Source organism: Peromyscus leucopus, chromosome 5 (assembly GCF_004664715.2).
Source record: "Peromyscus leucopus breed LL Stock chromosome 5, UCI_PerLeu_2.1, whole genome shotgun sequence".
Taxonomy (NCBI): domain Eukaryota; kingdom Metazoa; phylum Chordata; class Mammalia; order Rodentia; family Cricetidae; genus Peromyscus; species Peromyscus leucopus.
Window position 1 is genome coordinate 65,354,798 of NC_051067.1, and position 20,688 is coordinate 65,375,485.

At 44.9% G+C, this 20,688-nt stretch overlaps 1 protein-coding gene across 1 annotated transcript in view; it reads right to left on the reverse strand.

Moving 5' to 3' along the window:
* Positions 1-1,721: 1,721 nt before the first annotated feature.
* Positions 1,722-20,688, reverse strand: part of Fam171a1 (family with sequence similarity 171 member A1) — a 126,593-nt gene continuing 107,626 nt past the window's right edge. Inside the window, exons 6-8 of the mRNA XM_028862781.2 lie at positions 8,948-9,064; positions 5,801-5,915; positions 1,722-4,666 (exon numbers count right to left, since the gene is read on the reverse strand). Coding sequence (XP_028718614.1) covers positions 2,974-4,666; positions 5,801-5,915; positions 8,948-9,064 — 1,925 coding nt within the window. The 3' untranslated portion in view covers positions 1,722-2,973. The remainder of the gene's footprint in view (positions 4,667-5,800; positions 5,916-8,947; positions 9,065-20,688) is intronic.

A 20,688-nucleotide genomic window follows, 5' to 3' on the forward strand; every position in this document is an offset into this window, starting at 1 on the left:
TTACCTGGAAGACGAACCTAGGGCTGTTTCCCACCTTCACACAAACCCCCGCAAGAGCCAAGCATCTGGGTTGGCCACGCTCTTTTTCCAGGGAAGTGTGAACTGACCACTAGGTGGCATGAGCAAGGTGCCTTTCATGGCTTTGGTTGTCTGCAGATTGATGTGAAATATTGGGACGGATTTCACAATCATGGCCCTCCCCAGGCTAGAGGGAAGAAGGAATTGTTTAAATACTGCAGTCATGGTGCTGTTTAGAGGATTCTGGTGTGGCCATCCATGCTGGCATTCTGAGATAAAAACGCATTAATGTCTGGACCTCACTGTGGACATCTCCACCAGGAAATGAAGTCTCTTTGGCAGAAGCAGTTCCCCTTTGGCAAACCCAGGTGCGCTGTGACAAGTGCTACCTGCTCAGTACTTGTCACCTTGGGGTCACCACTCACTGAGACGTGGATCACCCAAGGAGGAGTCAGGAGAGCAGTCCTTGATGCCCCAGATCCTTCCTGTCAGCTCTCCATAACCAGAGTGAACAGTTAGTATGTGACATGCTTTCCTCAGGTTATGTGTATGTCACATGCTTTCCACAGATTACGTGTACGCTACATGCTTTCCACAGGTTACATGTCTTAAAGCAAGGGTCTTCTGGAAACTGACACACCAAGAATGTCATTCCAATGGCAGCAGCCACAGGCAGAACTGCAAAGGGCTGGGAATCAGCGGCCACAGGGAGACTTCCCAGCATTCCCCCTTCCACCCCGATGGCTCATGTCAGGCTTTGGGTGCTCCTGAAGAGGTAACTTTTCCCTTCTAGGGAATTGACAAAGGAGTCCTCTTTGGAGTCCTAGCAAAGTCAGCAAGGCCTCACCTGCCACCTACGGGTAACAGCGCTTACTACAGGAGCCCTGCCTGCCTGGCCTCACTGATTCAGTCTCTTTCATTTAGCTGTCCAACTGTCAGGACTGTCTCAACTATTTTTCTCCTGTTAAAGTAAAATGTTAAAAAAAAAACTTCACCTGAAAATTCAGACAATAAAAGTCAGTTCCATTATCTTTATACTTATGTGGAATTTACAAATGAAGATTTGGTATGAAAGCTGTTGACAGCAAATACAGCTGCCTTAATTTATTTCTACCATTTTTTTTCCTCACATTCTGACATCATCTCCATTAATAACTTTTTTTGAGATAGGGCTGGCCTTGAACTTATGTATCTGTGGGTGACCCTGAATGGCTGCCCCTACCTTTCCCATACAGTGTGCTGGCATTATAGGTGTGTACTACCCTGCTTGATTTTATGTGGTACTGGTACGGAACCTAGGACTTCACAGGTTCCAGGCAAGCGTTTTACCAACTGAGCTACATCCTCAGCCCTCCGTTAACAATTCTGATAAACAGCATCATAAATCTGGGATATCTTCCGCTATTTTAACAAAACCTTCCTGAAACTGTGGCAAGACAAACTGATCATCAGCATAAAAAATAAAAGAGGTGGTTTCTCGTAGAATGCAGGTATCTCTCCTTAACTGAAACATAACCAGGATGTTATCATGTGTTGTTGACTGACAAAGGTAGATTTTTTTTTAAAACCCCAGTACTAATTCCTGGGTGTTTATGCATTCACCACCCCCCACCAATTTGAAGTCTTCCAAGGAATGAACAGCAAAGCCCTATTGACAATTTCCCAACAGACAATGGCCCAGAATGAATCAGAATGAACACAGATTTTTTTTCCATCTTCCAAGTTTATTTTGAGTTTTCATTTTGGAACAACCAAGCAGCTCTTAAAGGAGAACGCACAGAAGAGTCATTCTGGCACTTTTGGATAGTACATAAGAGTGTTTTGAATAGTCACATTCAATCCCCTTGCTCAGCCCATACTCTCATCTTTGGTGAGCAAGACGGGCACATAGGATTCCAGAGTTAATACATAACCCTATATACAAACAGCCAGTGGAACAAGAATGGTGGCCAGTGGCCGATGGGATGGAATAGGATCGGGCATCTTTACAGCGTCCTCTAGTCTATCTTAGCTAAACAGAACCCACATTACACACGATAACTAGAGAGTATACTGTGTGGGAATGAGGATGCTGAGCACAAATGGCACTTGGCAGCATGCAGTTCAAAGAAAAAGGTATCATTTCGTAACTTCATATAAAATCCAGGCAGTTCAATTAAAAGGGTTAAGAAAAAACATAAAACTGAGGGACTGTCTGTTGTCACTGTAAAAAAGGCACTTGGAGTTAATGGGACCAGAATTGAAGGACTCTTAGCTGATAAAAATTTCAGTACAATTTCATTAAAAGGCTTAGATGATAAGAGACGACACTCAAGAGTTCCTGAAGAGAGACACTGAAATCAACCACAGAGAAGCAGGACAGATTAAAAGAAGGAAATAAAAATTTTTCAACTGAATTGAATTTGTATTATAAAGAAAAAAGCACCCCCCCCATGAAAAAAAAAGAGAGAGAGAGAAGCCCAACCAAAGCGAAGTGTAAGCAAAGCAACAAGATGAAGCAGCAATGCATAGCTTTCCTTTGAGATAATGCTGACTCCAGGAAACTACGTGCCACCCAATTTCCCAAGCTTCACAGTAGCATTATCGCGAGAAAACGGAAGGAGGATTCAAACAATGCAAAAAGAGTTCCATCTGTTTCCAGAATCTGAGGGAGAACTGAGGTGATCCTTGGAGCACGGCAATACCACATGTGGTTTGACAGCATCCCTTCTGGGACAAGTCAGGTCCACGGAATGACATACAGGTTTCCCAGCCACCTCCCTGGAGGGGCAGCGTTTGTTAGTCATCCTTTATTCTGAGCCAGAACCCTAATTTCTTTCTGCTACCGACGCAGCCCTGTCAATGCGTCGACTTCCACGGTTTTCATCCTTCGGCTTCTCCACACACAGGTATGCGCTTCCATGAGAAAGGATATTTGGCAATTTTATATTCCACATTTAGGGGCTCAATGATGGCTCATTTGATGTTAAAGGCCATCAAGGGCCTCTCCTCTCGTTTTTGCCAGGGGCTTTTCTTATCTTCTCCTTGGTCATCGTCATCATCATCCTCTTCATCTTCATCATTGGCAGCTCTTCTCGGGTTGGGGCTGGCTAATGGCTCCGGGGGGACGTCGGAAGTTCGTTTGGTTGTCTCCTCCTGCAGGCTGGGCAGCTGCCCCCCACTCCTCCGACCTGACCCTTCCAACAAGCATCGCAGAGCACTGTCCTCGGGGGTGCAGACTGTGGTCCCGCACTCACTGCTGCTCTGGTCCATGTCGTCCAGGTACACGAGCTGGGTATAGGCCGCGCTGTCGTGCGCTCGGGGTTCTTTTTGCTGGTGCTCCTGAACAGGTGGGTGGCTCTGCTGGAGAGACAAAGGGTCTCCCCTTCCCTTCCGGGCAGATTTTGGTTCATTCATATCCACACCCGAGTCCAAACTGGCATCATTACTTCCATTCCTTCCAGCTCTTTGGAGATCAATGTACGAATGTCTAACGTGAGCATTGGACCTTCCGTCTAGGGAGACAAACCATGCTCGAGGGTGTGGAAGTGGCTTCCCACCCCCAAGCTCCATCAGCGCCTTTTCCGTCAGGAGCTGCACCTCACTGTTCATTTGAGCCAAAGCTGCATCATTCAGGGATGCTGGGATGGACAGAGACTCTGACATGGATGCATTCTGAGAGCCCCATTCCCGGGAACCTGTATCCTGCAGGTGCTGCTGAGAGATGGCCTGGGAAGACAAGGGTTGGCCCTGCATCTGAGAGGATGGGTGTGGGAAGATTCCCGCATGGGGGTTGGACAGCTCAGCCTGGAGCCTCCCTATTTCCAGCTGCTGGTCAGCGGGGACTACCAGAGGCTGGCTCACATAGGAGTGGTCCCCTGGAAGTTTCATATAATGAGCTGGGATGACCAAGGCAGGCAACACTTTCCTGTAAACGCTGTCATTTACTTGGTCCACGGAACTACAGCAGATCAACTGGCCTGGCCTCGGGAAAGAAGTAGGTCTCTCCAGGTGATCGACAGATCGAGACATCATACATTCAGTAGGTCTGCGGTCCAGCAGTTGCTCTTTTTCAGGGGATGAAGGTGCGGGGTACATGTGTTCCTGAATGGTGAGTTTGCTTCCTGCCGATGTCAGGCCTTCTTGATCCTGCTTCTCAAATAAAGGCTGGGCAAGCATCGCATTGTAACTACCTCTGTAGTCACCGTTGCCTGGGGGCTCGTAGCCTTCTCTTTCCACAGATTTTCTTGCCTTTAAGGGAAAAATCTCCACTGACTTATGGTAGTCTTTCCCCAGCGTCCCACTCGGTGTCAGATTATCAAAGGATGTTTGGCTTTTATTCTCGTCTTTGTGGGACAGCAGCTCCTCCCGGGAGCTGAATTCCTGTGAGGTACTATAGGAGAGCTTCAGCATGGGTGTGTGCAGGTCCCCCTCCCCATTGGGGGACATCATTTCTAAGTGCACCCCGCCGCCCATCAGTTCCTTTGTCCCCGGGGCCTCTGGGCGGCTATGGCTGGAGACAGAGAGAGGCCCAGGATAGTCTGATGCTCGGCGAGAGAACAGCAAGTTGATGTGAGACATGGATGTTGACTGATCCCTCTTGGAGCTCTCCAGGGCTGGGGGGAGCTGCAGTTTTCTGTGATGCTGACGGGGTTTCAAGCACTTCCTCCTGCAACCAAAGAGGTGACACAGGGCACACATGAGACACTCGTGATGGCAAAGTTCCAGGTAAACCCTCGCCAACTTCCGTGAGGAAAAACAAAATGATTTCTAAGCACCCGGAAGCCTCCTCACTCCACACTCACATTCTTGTTTTAACACAGAGCAGAAAACTCTAGCGATGGAAGGTTCAGGATTTTGTAAGAGAAGCCAAGATATCTATTCAATGGGCAACACCCAGGAGTCAACAACACACATTCTTTCTAATGTAACAGATATGGCATCAAAATGAGAATAATTTTGCTTTGATCTTGAGAGTTTCATCTCTTAGTGAGGGTTGAGGAGTATTATGAATGAACTGTATAACAGATGTCAAGCTCTTTCCTTTTTTGGTATGTGTTTGTGTAGGGTTGCGTGTGTGTGTGTGTGTGTGTGTGTATGTGTGTGTGTGTGTGTGTGTGTGTTGCATATGCACAGTACACACTTGTGTAAAATGGAGGAGGATGTTGGATGTTCTCTGCCACTGTCCACCTTATTTTAGGATCTCTCAATGAATCTGGAGTGAGGCTGGCAGCCAGCAGCCAGCAGCCAGCAGCCAGCAGCCAGCAGCCAGCAGCCAGCAGCCAGCAGCCAGCAGCCAGCAGCCAGCAAGCCTTCCTGTCTTAGTCCCTACAGCACTAGGAATACTGACAAGTGTGAGTGTGTCTATACTTCTCTTTTTACATAGGTGCTAGGGATTTGAACTCAGGCTCTCAAGCCTGCACAGAAAGAGCTCTTACTCACTGAGGCATCTCCCCAACCCCTAAGCTCTTATAACTTCCTTAACAGCATCTAAACATACCCAAAACATTAACATTATCACATAACCTGTGGGCTCACCTGCAACTTAGATTTCATGTTTGAGTTCTAGGTGATCTCTTATGAGAAAAACTAACATGGTTTAGGGGAAAAGAAAGAATAAGTCGAAGGAGGAGGAGGAGAAAAAGAAGAAGGAAGAAGGAGGAGGAAGAGGAGGAGGAGAAGAGGAGGAGAAGGAAGATAAGACGACGACGACGAGGAGGAGGAGGAGGAGGAGTTCCAAATACCAACTGCATGAGAAATTCTACATTAAACAAATATATTGCCAAAAATGGTAACACTTTACCTGCAATAATATAAAAGGAGACACAGCAAGACCAAAAGAATGAAAGCCATTCCTCCTAAAATGGCCAAAAGAAACACCGTGTGATACGTGGTAATGTCCTGTGTCACAACGGGACCTAGAAAGTCAGAAAAATCTCATTTTAGAACTTCGAATTCCTTCAAATAAGAATAGGGATAATGAGTTGAGAATGTTTTGACTTTTAAAAAACCTCTTCCTGCCTGAGAGACAGAGCTGTGGCCAGTGAGAAACACCCCTTGGACGATACACTTGTGGTGCCATCCCTCCTGCCCATGTCGATCGCCAGCACTTCAGTGGCCAGTAGTCCCTGATGCTCAAGAATGACATGCGCTCGTATCAATGAAATGCTCTTGTTTCCTCGCTTAGAAGCGAGTCTCTCTCAGCAGCATGCTCAGCATTCTAAATACATGATCTTCTAATAAAAGAAAATGAATGCAGGATAAACCATTGAGTAGATTCTCATTTCGGATATGAACCAAGAATCTGGGGATTTTACAAGGTAGGAAAAAATGGTAATGATTTTATTCCTGCTTTTCCTGGGCAATTACTACCGTACAGAACACTCTTTGCCTGAATGAATCACTTTAAATATATGATATAAATTTACCGTGACATTAAAAAGTCAAGTCTGACCAAAATGCTTTCCTATCTGAAATAGTCATCCACTTTATCTTTTTTTTGCTTATTTTTATTTATTTATTTATAACAAGGCTAAGCTTGTATGGCCACAGACCTCCTGAGCATGTAAAGGTAAGATTTGGAGAGACATACAAAACAAACAACTTTTAATTTACATGTAAAGAACCCCAAGGGGCGTGTTTAAGTTTTGCTCTTAATGTCCAAGGGCAATGTGAATCTGGTCTCCTAGAGTTAAGAGTGAAGTAATTCTGGCTTGCATGTTAAGATTGGTAACAAAACCTCCGAATGAGAACACTTAGGCATTTCTTCTTGCCCAGTTTTCTGCGGTGTACAGAAGGGACACAGTGGCTTCATATTATTTATAAACAAGCACCCCCATTTGCCTTATTAAAAATTTAGTTTTGATGTTCAATGGCAGATTTTTAGAAATATTTTTTAAGGGGACAAATTCTCATTCCCTGCCTTTCTCGCCTGCTCCCCCGTCTCTCCTTTCCCAGGATGTCACTGTAAGCCCTGGCTGGCCTCGAACTTGCAGCGAGTCTTCTCCTCCCCCCTCTCGTGCTTGGATGACAGGCGCTTCTGCCAGCACTCCTGGCCCAGATCCTTCCGAGAGAGAAATGAATCCAAGGAAGCTAACCAGGCTTTGGAATCAGTGACATTTCCTGAGTCCAGAGGAGAAGGAAATCCTATGTCCAATACACCCACTTAGTGAGGTGGGAAAGTGGGGTGAGTTACCACAGCGACTCCACACTGCCTTAACTGTTCACAGGACATTTTAATACAAAGGTAATGTTCAAAGACATCGGGTTTGATCCTCCATATAGAAAAAAAAAGAAGAGAAGCGTGTGTGTCCGGGGAAAGACTTTGGGTACATAAAACTACTCTCAAGGAGCTAAACTTTGGTTTGTTAAGCACTCAGAATGTAATTATTTTAGCCTTTGCCAAAAGAAATCGTCATAAAACTCACAACTAGACTTCAGTTCCTGCTGAAGCAGAGAATTAAAGAAGAAAACCCTAGTTGTTTTTTTCTTGGTTTGGGGCTCAGGGAGGCACAGCACCACTGCAATGTATTTTAATAAAAGCAATGGTGGTGAGGTTACCCGCGTGTGCACCCCCATGCCGCGCATGGTCAGGCTGGGGTGGGGTTGCTTCTCACAGCTCTGAGCTGCTTCCTTCACTGCATGGAAACTCCTGGGGGACTTGTGTTGAGCAGCCCTTGCTTTCCTCATTATAAAAGCGTATATTAATATTAATATTAATATTAATAATCTGTTGCATGGTGGGAAAACTGACAGCCACAGTTGTTTGAAATCTATCTTTAAAAAGAAGGTTCACTTCAATACCTGGACTTTGTGGCGGTTACTCTGGCACCTGAGGTATTTCTTTTCCTTCTCTCCTTCTCTTGGTCTACTTTTTGATACTTCGTATTAGGGAAATGGGGTGTTTCTGTGCCAGGCTCATGCTGGCAATGCTGTGAGAACAATTGCCTCTGAGAAAAGCACTCAAGAGTGTCAGTTTTTCAGATGGGAATGTGGTATCCATGCGAAAGGTTTTTCCACACCTGTCTAGGAACGCCTCTATCCTCTTAGTTACTTGGGAGTATGAATCTTAGCGGTTCAACATTAATTCCGTTGCTAAAATATTTTGAGTCTTCATTTGGGAATGCATTGAAGGTGACTTTGTAAGAGGTACCATTTAATCACAGCACGTTTTTTAACCCACCTCAATCCCCTATCTAGAACTACATGTGTTTTAACATGTGTTAAAAAACAACACACATCAAAAACCAAGATGTACTCTGAGCATAAACACTGTTGAGGAAAGCGAATTTTCCAAGGTGGCAGTCCAAGAGGCTTGGCTTTTTAAAGGCTTTTAAAGGATGGGAGCCATCCCTAGAAAGAATTCTCAGGAGAAGCACATTATTCTGGAATACCACTGGGATTATATAAGTATATATACATATATGTATACATATATGTATACACGAGACATTTATGTCATGTCCTAAGTAGGGGTCAATCTACATGTCGTAACTGAAGATTATTCTTTTGCACATTGGGCAGATGGCTTGTACTGAAGTTGTTCAGAAATGCTAAGCCAAGCAGTTTGTCTCAAGGAGCCCCCAGGAGTGGCTTCTTGCTGAGTGCTTGGCCTGCAAGTTTACATACACACCAGGCCACAGCTGTTTCAGGAATCAGGGAAGAGGTCGAAGCCTGTGCACTTACACTGAAGAATTCCCAATGGCAGCTGTCCTGTCTGAGCAAAACGGAACTGGAAACAGGACCATTTCCAAGCATTATGCCCGACCTCCACGGGAAAGTTCCAGCCACAACTTCCCACCCCACAAAATAGCCTTCTCTATCATTTGATGTTTTAAAACATAGGATGGGAACTGCCCGTTGAAGTTATTTTTAAATGAACACTGAGCTCAGACACCCCCGCCCCCAAAGACACCCACTCGGATCACCACCACTGCTGGCTTTGTGTTACCTGGGATGGGAGGAGACATGGCTGCCACCCAGTACCCCAACTGGGGAGCAATGTACGTCCACGTGAGCTGGCTGCCTTCCTGGTGCACGAGGCCCAGACCACTCTTTAGCCACGTTCCTGTGGGATTCGAAAGATTGAACTTCTAACGCAGGGCACAGTGGGTAACAGAGGATCTCCTATTACCAGAGCATAGAACTCGTACTATAAAACTGTTGCGCTTTAAAACTGACACCATATTACCCAACTGTAGGCACTGGATCGCCTCATGGACTAAGCTGGTTATCCACCCCTGTGGGCATGACCCGGCACCGGAGTATGCACACCTCATCATATATACAATTAGATTCATAACAGTATGCAACACTATTTAATGAACGTGAGCCACAAAAATGCTTTAGGAGTCCTCGGAGTCACGTCCACGACATCTTAAGTGAACTGGATTACTATAGGGTTCAGCACATAGGAATGATGATAAATCCACTGACTTTTCGAACAGCTGGACAGCCACTGCTCGTCTGCAAGACGTGTAACAACATTTCTGGTAGAGTCTGCCTGCAGAGCGTTTCTTGCCTTCCGCGGAAGAACGTGGACAGTGTTTGGGTTTGGTGTCTTGTTGTCTTATCCAAACTAAGCTATGAGTTATCCCGCCAGTTATCAACCACTTTTCTTTGCAACACAGAACAACTCGCTTCAGAGACATGCAATCTCGCAGCCTTCAGAGTAATATATCTCTCATCAGAGCAGTGACCGCGAGTTGTGCTGGGGTTGGACTGGAGGCTGGAAAAGGGACACCTAGGGCCACCGTTAGATTAGTATTTACCTTCAAGCCCCATAATATCACATTTCTTTATCTCAGTCTAAGGCTTGTTGTCATTATTGAGGAGCGGATTTATTTTATCCGTAGTCTATTTTGTGTCTATATGCCAGGTGATGCTACGTTATCTTTACTCTAGTTCTCGTCCACATCCCTCAGCCGTGAATTGAAAATATCCTCCTCAGTCGTTCTCGATAGTGCTCGTCTCTGTCGCAATATGCGTGTTGGGAGCGTAGATGGTCTGGTTGTAGGTCAACAACTGTTATCATAAGCTCCATCTAAGGGAGAAATCTAGGCTATCCGTACTATGTTCACTACAGTACTAGATTTGTCCTTATATTTCATTTATCTATAATTTCTAACAGAGCGTCCATACGAATATGTGAATTTAAATTTCCTTTGTCGTGGCATGGGGATGATTCGAGAGCGCCTGTGGTAATAGTGTCTTTTAAACTCTACCGTCTCTGCGCTTCGTCTAAATGTGATTATCTACTATCGATCAGGGAGAGGATGTGCGTTTCAGTGATCTATATCTCACAAGGCTGTAGACTATCATGAAATTTCTTAATCCTCATGTGAACTAGAGATTATTCAGTCTCAATCTATTCCTCTATCATCTACTCTCATATTCTGTGACCTATTACCTCGTGCTCGTCTTGCATTCGAAAGATTGCAGTGAGAGTATACGGAGTCTTCTACGTACAGAATCTTTGAGTTCAGAGAGTTCTACTGCTAATTGAGTACTGTATTAGCCCTCTTCTAGACTACGTGAGAAAATTGTACTCAACGCAAACTTGCTCACCAATTATCCAGCAGGCAACCCTGCTAGGTCCGCGTTCCCATACTTGCATGGTCTCGACTGTAGATACGCCACGAAAGGCCATAGTATTTGTGAGGTACCACGAGTGACACACATGATCTAACAGAGTCCCCCTTCCAGTTTGGTTTATGGTCTACACTTTCTCTTAATACTCCTTTTGAATATCAAGAGAGAGAGCTCGTGCAACTGTGGACTTGTACTACACAAGTGTATTGCAAGCTACTCGTAGAACCTCGATACTCACCGCCACATATCATCCTGTACCCTAACTCGATAGAACCTGACCACAATGTCATGCCACATACCTGCCAACTTATATGTGCTCCACGGGACACACTACCTCTGTGATGTCAACTATCTACACGTATGAGTTTATATATTAGCTCCCTCTAAATTGCACATGGTTCACATATTGTCGATATGAAAAGCAGTAGAGTAGCTGAGAGTTTTTCGTCTTACATTTCATGACTAAGGAAGAAGAGACACAAAAAAAATGAACCTCAGTTTATGAGCGGCTGCTTCAAGTCGGCGCATTGTAGTTTGTCTCAATCCCGATACACACTCATACATCGGACAGTGGGTGGAAAGCCGTGCCCCCTCGGTGGGATTCGCCTCTGCCGTACCCTTATACCCCACCCCTCCTTCCTGTTCCGACACGGCATGGCGCAAACACAAGTGTCTTAGAAAGGTCTAATAGGGGAAGGCCAGGTGTCATATGAAACGTTGTTCTGCATTTGAGTACTTTCTAATTGACAACACAGGCCTAGAATTCATGGCTGTTGCTTTTGTTCAATATAAGCTTAAAAACTTAGAGTCAGCAATCTCCATGATCTGTATCCAGGTTCCTCTAAGACCATCGTTAGAGACCATAGAGTCGCCTCAGTCTACGTGATAACGACATCTCAAGATGTCACGTGGTAGAAGACATACCCTGGAAGGGACTTGAGAATTGTGAGCTCAATCCACAAGACCACTTAGCATCAGAGAGAACCAGTAGTTCCACTAGGCTCTCATGTAGGGAGAAATGTACAACAAGAAAAGTGCGCAAACGAACGAGTCTGACTGTATGCGGAGAAGAGTTCTATACTTCCGCGCCCTAGTAATAGTTTACTCCCGAGAGGCAAGTCGGAATCCCTGATTAGTATGTTTCCAAAAAATTTCAGAAGACGTCCACACAAATACACCACTTGGAAGAATGACACACACCATACACATACTCTCGTGTTCATCCCGCTATGTCCATTGACCATAGCCGAGTACTTACCACACTTCCTGACTCAGGTTTGGCTTACCACCCACTATCGATGGCACCCAGATCACAGGCTATCGGTTCCTCGATTAGCCAGGATGCAGCCGATGCGGATTCTTTGGTTTCAGTTCCCAGATTAGATGTGCGTTGAGTGCAGAGCTGCGTGCGAGGAGATGGGGTATACTAAGATGGGATATTGCTCCGTATGCATCGACAAGAGCTGGTGACCTTTGAGTCCAAGTAATCCCATGATTTCTATTCATAATCAAATCGCGACGCAGACTGCTGGCGTATTGTGCCTTTTACACCATAAATCACAACCACAAATCTAAAGCTGAACACAGAGCGGGAGAGTATTTAACTAACAAATTAAATCCATTTGCTGCAGTCATAGCCAAGTCGAGGTCTGAGAGCGCGAGTATATCATCACTAATATTAAACCAGCCTACATGTGCTCGCTTCCGTTCAGGAAGACATCTCTGCTTTTGCCGCCACCTCCTTTTCTTTTATGGCTGCGACCCACACCACACTGCCAGCCACTTGGTCCCTTTGTCCAGCATTCAAGTATTCTGGATAGTGACAGTGCGTTGAACTGCGCAGTGGTAACTAACGGAATTAGAGCATTATAGAGCAAGATATGCGAAAAAGTATTATGCGTCCATATGGGGACAAAACGTTCAAGGTAAAATGAGGGGCTTTGGTGGGATGCTATGGAGGCTTTGTTCTCCGAGTAAAGTGGGAGCGGAGACAGACGGAGGAAGAAGATGCAGTGAAGAGAGAATATCGACCACCGACAGGGGGAAGGAGACATGCATGCAGAAGCAACTGAAACAGTGTGGACCCACTAACGTATCCTGGCAGTCACAAGTTCAGGGAGCCGCTCTTGGCATCTGTGAAAACGAGATTCGCGAAAGGTTTACACAGGCATGAATGGGCTCAAGCTGAGCAACCCTTTGCATATTTGCCTGCATCAGCCATCTATGAAATGAATACCATTAACACATGGGAAGCTATGGGTACCTACACCATGTGAATCAAAAGAGGACAATCTTACGGTTTCCCATGCCACTCGGCTTTATCCTGCCATCACCGCTTACGCCTTCAATGACCTGATGCTACTGGTACTCTGCTACACCTCCCCTGGGTATGGCTAAGAGCTTCTGTCTTGACTTCAAAAAGATGCAAATCCATGTAGTCTATTGGTCGACGGAAACTCCATACATCGAATAAGTTCTACATCTCTATTACATTCTCTAGGAAAAGACTTTTTACTGGTATCCATCAATTTCTCTTTATAAGATACATGTATATCAACATGTTCTATAAGTATTGAGCCCGAGCTAGATTTACATAGTTTCTGTAGAATAGAGTGCTGAAGGCACATATTGAAATTTTATACCCCTCGCTCTATCAATGCTTAATACCTACGAATATCAAGCAACAGACGTAATGCAACTAAACTCGCACACTTGAGATAGAAATTAGAGGCACAATCGAAAAGATGATAGATCATCAAGTACTTACATTACTTAGATAAGAGCGAGCGCTGGGGTTAGTTGGTCGCATCGGACAAAAACCCTCAGCCTTACAGTAAACAGTGAGGTGACAATAATGGTATGTCCATATTTGGCTCCAAACTGGAAGGGAACACACACGCCACGCCGGAAGAGTCCATTAACTTTGAGGCAATGCCTTTCTATAAAATGCACACACAATAGTGAACAAAAGTGTGACACTGTCGTGGATCGTGACATGCTAAGTTACTAGCAAGAGCAATTTCCAAGTATATTTCTGTGTTTTTTTTTTGCTCTTTTTTTTTTCATTGTGTGTGAGAGGAGGTATAGCTTACCTATTTAACCACACAAGAATTTAATCGACCACTTGCTGTCGGAACACATGCTTCTTCATTACCTGAGCCCTGTTCTGCCTGGAGAGGCATACGATCGATATATGAAGTTTCCTACCATGGAGGCAGACAGGCACGGACGGGTATCTCGCACCTGCGTACACAGGTGCACTAGAGAAGTGGTTATTGTGCTTATGGTGAGAGGAAAAGACTTGGATACCATTTAACAGGTGAGAAAGACCTCAGAGCAGAGAAGCGAGACAAAAGCTCCTTAAAGGGCCCTGTGTCTGAATGACCGTTATGTGTGCGGGCTGGGTGCTATGCGCAGGGTGCTTGAAAGGTACCTTCATAGGTGCAGGAGAGCAGGCAGGCCATCTGCTTCGAGTACGCTGAGAGTCTAGATAGCATGATCAGCGCAGGTGAAGAGAGGTTTTGCCTAGCTTTATGTATTGAGGACCATGATATGACTTCAGCAGCCGTTTCTGACGTGGTGCTAGGAGCGAACCTTTCTGGATGGCATAATCGTAGTGACTCGCTTGTAAAGCTCAGAGTCCTCTGATCACAGCGACTTCCCGTAGATAGAAAGATTCCTAACACGTTTGACGTGCTTCCACGGAGACTCACGAGCGAGCCGCACACAGCCACTTGTACAACATGACACTGCCATCGGCGCGTGTGAATGGGGATCTGCGGTGGCACCAGTATCTCTCCTTGCTCTCATCTGAGCTTCTGGTATTCCTTTCTAATCTCTCCCACCAACCTCTCTGCATGCTCTCTGCCTGTGCTATTGCCTGCGCATTCTTGGACACTATGGACTATTTCCTTTAGAGGCCTCGAGATTAAACTCATCCTTTCCAGTAAGACTCTCTCTGCTATTATATCAACATGTAACCATTGTTGAGCTATCACGGGCTGAGGTGGTAGATCAGCAACACGTAATCTGTGGCAAGCAGTGTGACATACAGCATAGGTCACCACACTGACGGTAATAGCCATGTCTATCAGTACTTGAACATGTTGGTTTACACTCTGGATGGTACAGGAGAAGCTGAACAGGAAGGGACCTATCAGTGCTAGAGCTAGAATCTAGAGCGCAGCACTAGGCGTCTGGCGCGCTCTTAGGAAGACTCACTAAGGCGACGACAGTCAAATGCACTTCGTGAGCGTCCAAAGCGCTCCAGTCTGAGTTGGCGTTGACCCGCTCAAGCTCGCTGACGACAGTCATAGCTCGAGAGCATCGAGCCTCTGAGCTTGCACTATGCACCACTCTGGTTATGAGCGTCGTTTCGTATGAAGAGCACGCTCAATGGGGTATTCTCTCTGCTCGAGATCACGAAAGGAGAAGACTGAGAGCTATGCACTGGAATAATAATCGAGCATAATCCTAACCATTCAAATGTGCTTCTATAAAGCTATTGAAACTCTTTCTAATGGAGAAGCAGAGAGATTCACACAGTGACCGGATGATCATCAAACAGGCTATTAGGATGAGCCTCATATAGGAATTAGGTACGTCAACATCTCACTCCCTAGCGGGGATACTTCATCAGCGTAGGCCCACTCCACGCACTCCTAACTTTGAAGAAAACTGAGGTCTACGACACATAGTGAGAGACGCATTATTTAATTAATCTAGAGACTCAGACTCTACTACATTCCTTTTATGCCTGTGTCGTTGAGATATGAGTGCGACATGTGCTGATACCATATCCAGCTAAGTGCGAACGTCTTAAGTTCAGTGCCCAACGAAATCAATTCCAGACATTAAGACGAATCCTAAGAATATACCTATGAATATAGCTGTCTACCTATATAAGCTCATGGGCTAATTCCACATCTACTGAGCTTATCTGTTGTCAGGGTGCCAGGGTGGGTCGTCTCATACGACATTGCTTACTTCTGGTATACACAAAATGTTTGCTCCTGTTATCGATTGCCCCATAGCACACCTTATCCATGTGTAGCCCATCGTGTTCGCCAGCCCTTATCATAGAGTATGGAGTAGCTTAGGACACTTCACAGACCCGAAGGTGTTACAGTGTACATGGAGGTCAAGACCCAATTAGCAAACATAAGTGCCCCCTGAACCGCAAATTGTAGATTCTTTTTTTTGTGTCACTGAATGTAATACTCCTTGAGAGATTAGAACTAGAGACCATGAAATATTCGAGAAATCATTCTTCAAGCATGGGTGATGTTGCCTCATGTTTATGGGAGAGGTGCCTATGAGATTATGGATTAGCTGGCGATCGGTGTGAACTTAGTTAGTGGCGAGAAAGACAATCTGAGTCGGTTCTATTCACATCGCTATGTTTGAGAGTTCTTAATACACCCGAGATCTATACGATATAATTACTATGATATGCCAGGCTAATCACATAGACACTAAGAAGATATGCTGAGGACCCTATACGCACCTGCGTGAGTTTCGTTGACATAGGCCTTGGCGACTAGACAGCTCTCTGGAAGGAATTTAAGTTTATTGGATGCTCTTAATCAAAATATACAGACACCTACTCTATTGTAAAATTTTCGACCGCTGAACGCCCCTTATGTGATCATCTTTAGCCAACCATTCATTGACGAGAGTGGCCTGCGCTATCCCACACAATCTGCATGCTGAGATTGTTGTCCTCTACACTTTAATTTGATGCTTTATAGGAGTTGAAACTATGCCAATAGTCCAGGTCGCTAAAACATGCTACAATCTATGAGACGAGCAGTCTATTGGAAGTTACTTCACCTCCTTATGTTCTGTAATAAAACGAGAATATTGTATTAAATCCTAGTGTAGAATGCATACTGTGGGCGCGAGAGCGTCATCATGCTGATGCCATAAACATCTCACATATGGATGCCCACTTACAAAATGAAAACACCCTCTTCTGCATTGACCTCACAGACATGATAAGAAAGTCAAGCAAATGACCTCAGATTCTTAATACCGTCTGCCTGCTTCTTTCTTGTCTTTTGGTTAAATCATTATACTAATCTCGCTCGTTCCTTTGTCTAATACTCTGCCTATTCCTGTAGTATCACTCTTTAACAAAAGTCGCCCACCTGATCTTCCGCGGATTATACAGGCGCTTCGTGAGCTAATAATGCACGAAAGATCATAGGCTACAATGCTCTAATGACAAAGACATTGGAGTACACTGAGAGGATATGAAAATGACTAATTGTTTTGACTCTCAGTATGCACTTATACAGCCATACCTATAAACATCACACAGTGAGAAGCATAGGTAATCAAGATATTCGTAAAAAGACTTATCTGATACTTGACCACTCTGCTATGGATTTACAAGGTGATCAAACAGAGAGATATTTAGTGCACTTTACACTCTACTGGCTCCGAGCATCTTTCTCTATATATTAGTACTCTAAAGTATCCGAGTCACTATACAAAACTCCACGCAAATAAAACAGAGAGTGCCCAGTTAACTCGACAGTATGACCTTTACAGTCTATATAGCATAAAGGACCTCTTCTATGATATATCTAGCGCTGGCATTCACTTATTTTATGACTTAGTTTGAGACTGAGAGACGTGTAGCTCTACCACAGACACTAATACGAGCACACCACTATGTCCTGAAACGAGTGATTCCTTATGAGATCCAAGCTTCAGGTGACAAGCTTCTGAAGCAACTGCTCCTGATTTAGACCATCTGGTTATATTCCTTTGACCCTGGAATTGTGGTTCTTCACACAACATTGTTATATTATGCTTCGAGGCGTTGTCAGGCCAGTGGTAACACCTGACCACTAGTCGCTATTTACCTACATGTGAGTATTATTCTTCTTCTTCTGTGCCCACACAAGGTTTGCATATACAGTGTTCTTACTAGATTTTTCTTGTTCTCAACTAACCAGGCTATTGCCTATGCTTCAAGATTCAGATTGTTTGCTTCAGATTATTAGAAATTTAGTTGGTATCTGTTTTAACGGTATTGTTCATTGTGAGTGTAGCCTATTGCTACGCTCCATCACGGCAGTTTACTGTTGATGTTCATTCTTGGATTAACACCGGTTCTATTGGTATTAGTGCGATTGAATCAGCTATCGAGTCCATATATCTATGGATTTACTCGAAGCTACACTTGGAAATGTCAAGGCCCACCTGCTGTGCGCCTGCTCTCAGTGGGCTGTTTGGCCATCCAGCAGCTTATAAATGCGTGAATTCTCCCTCTAAACGGGTCACTGTGTGCTCTGCGCTCTCGAATCATCTTCGCCTACCTCGACTGAGGGTGTATGCGCTATCGAGAATTTTGTTGAGGCGCAACTAAGCCTCGTCCCCAACACTCCCGGCCTTCCTTCTGTTATTTGTTTTCAGAAATACTATTGAACAGGCAACGAGGTGCTGTCGGAATACTGTTTACTTCCTCAATCAGTTCCTCTAAACGCAATCGATCCTTCTCTGGAAAATTTCCCTCTCCTCCCTCCATTTTACCGTGCTGGGCTACAGGGACACGTGAACCCAGCTCGGCGTCTATTTTCGTCGCTCTCTGGTTGTGCCGTCAAAATCTGCGTTTGTGCGAAAACGTTTCCATGTGAGTAACGATCACCTGCGTCTTTTGCATAGCCTCACCCTAAAATGACAAGTATACCTTTCCAAGCCGGTGCCACTGTCACATTCGTGTCTGTATCTGTGACACATCTTGCTGTCAATAAGCATCCAAGCATATGCTAATGTCTGGTAAGTTCTAACATGAGATAGTGTGATGTGCTTTGCAGAAATGGAGGCTTAGCCTTAGTCTGCGTTACACGACGATATAAGTTCTGAGTCATTGCTGGGATGTTAGTTCGTCAGTTGACGCCTACAATAAATAGATAGAGCCCTAAAACTCAATCACCAAGCACGAGACACACACAAGATATCGTGGCACGAATGACAATTAAGCTCATCTAGATTCATCAATTACTGCATGAATTGTCTCTTGGAAGCTGACCCAAGTCAATGTCGTCAGAGCTCTTCAGAATGCTCTAAATACTTCACTAGGTACTTATCCACTAGTCAGAGCAAGTTTAGGGAGCCCACATGGACTTGACGCTCATATAGCGACGAACATGAACAAGCAGCGGAAAGCTCATCAAGGTCAGAACTCTAGAGTTATATTGCAGATGTTTAATAACCTCAGACGGGCATGGTAGTGCACACCTGTAACCCCAGCACTATGGAACCTGAACAGGAGTAGGGTCAGTTCAAGATCAGCCTGGACCGACTGGTGAGACCTTAGCTCCAAAGAGAATAATGGAAACAGACTATAAAAGAGTCCTGGAGCTCTTGAGCTACATTTACCATACAGCAGCAGCACTCACCATTTCTACAGTTACAATACTGAAAAAGAAGACAGGCTTTGAATAGGTCAGTTACCTTTTCTGGAATGATTTTTCCTATGAAATCAGTTAAGAGCAAACATCCTCTGTTAATTTATCGCAAAATATTTCTTTTTTCTTTTCTTCCTTCCTTCCTTTCTTTTTTTGAGACAGGGTTTCTTTGTGTAGCTCTCTGACTGGCCTTGAACTCACAGAGATCTGTCAGCCTCTGCTTCTCTGAGGGCTGGGCTTAAAGGTATGTGCTACCATCGGGCAGCAAAATATTTCTTGAGTAATTACTTCTCTCTTTTTAGAAATCAGAAGAGCAGAAGTTTTATGGGATGTTTTGTTTCCTTTGAACAAGCAGATTTCAGGACTGGTCTCAACAAGAATAAAATGAAGGGGAATTCACGGTAGCCAAGGACCCTGTGTTTGAAGCCTGGAGTCACTCAACACATGCTTTTAATATTTATGGTAGTTTCTGAGGAGGAGATTAACTTTTTGAAAGTTTTCATGTTTTTTTTTTTTTTTTTTTTTTTGTGTGTGTGTGTGTGTGTGTGTGTGTGTGTGTGTACATGTGCACGTGTCTGGGCACGTGTGTACTACAGTGCGTGTGTGGGGGTTTGCAGACACTGGCTGGGAGCCTGTTCGTGTCTTCCGCCTTGTTGAAGCAGGGTCTCTCATTTCTGTTGCTGTGCTTCCTACACCAGGCTTGCTGGCCTGAGGAGCTTCTGGCACATTCTCCTAGCTCCACCCCCATCTTGTCCTAGAAATTCTGGGATCACAGATGCACGCCCCCATATCTAGCTTTGTCTGTGGGTTCTGGAGATGGTCATCAGACTTGCAGGACAAGTGTTTTAACCTGGCTCAGCTGAATCCTGGGCCCCTGAGACTTCTAAAGCTAAATTAAAATATTTGTTTAATTTAATTGCTTAGTTTATTTTTGTGCTGGAGATCCAGCCAAGGGTCTTACACATGCCCAGGCTGGTCAGGGGTTTGGATGACAGGCATGTGCCACTGTATCTGGCTAATCTTAGAAATTAACCGAACTTAAACGACTGCTTGTTTTCCCCTTTAAGGGCTTGACGAGCTAAGAAATAAGTTTTAGGAAAGGAGCCATAATGGGCTTTTCCTTCCATCAAGGCTTTTGAAAGGCTAAAGGACCGCTCCTGTCTAAAGAGCTAGCCAGAAGTACCAGATATGTGATCATGTGGATAAGACAGTAAGAATCTTCCATTTGTAACACAGAGATTTCAATAACTTAGACTGCTAAGGTATGAAATTAATTAGCCCTACCTGGAGAGAAATTTGGTTTATTATCCACTGTGCCGACTACAGTGTTCAGTTTCCACCGAGCAATTAGCAAAATCCTACCACTATAGTCACAAAGGAGCGTGTGGGGTGAGCAGACAGGATTGGGGTCCTCAGCATTAGAAAAATGGCTCAGAATGAAAGATGGCACAACAGGGAACCTGTTTCCACAGCTCACTGAAAGCCTTGCTAAGACTGAGGAGTGTGTGTGTGTGTGTGTGTGTGTGTGTGTGTGTGTGTGTGTGTACACTGTGGTTCAGCAGGTCTGGAGGAAAGCCTTGGGCTGTTCCAACAAGCTCCTGGGCGATGTCAGCCCACTCACCCGTAGACTGCATTTGCAATCGCAAAGCCTTCAGATACGTAGACCTTGTTAGGACTGGAG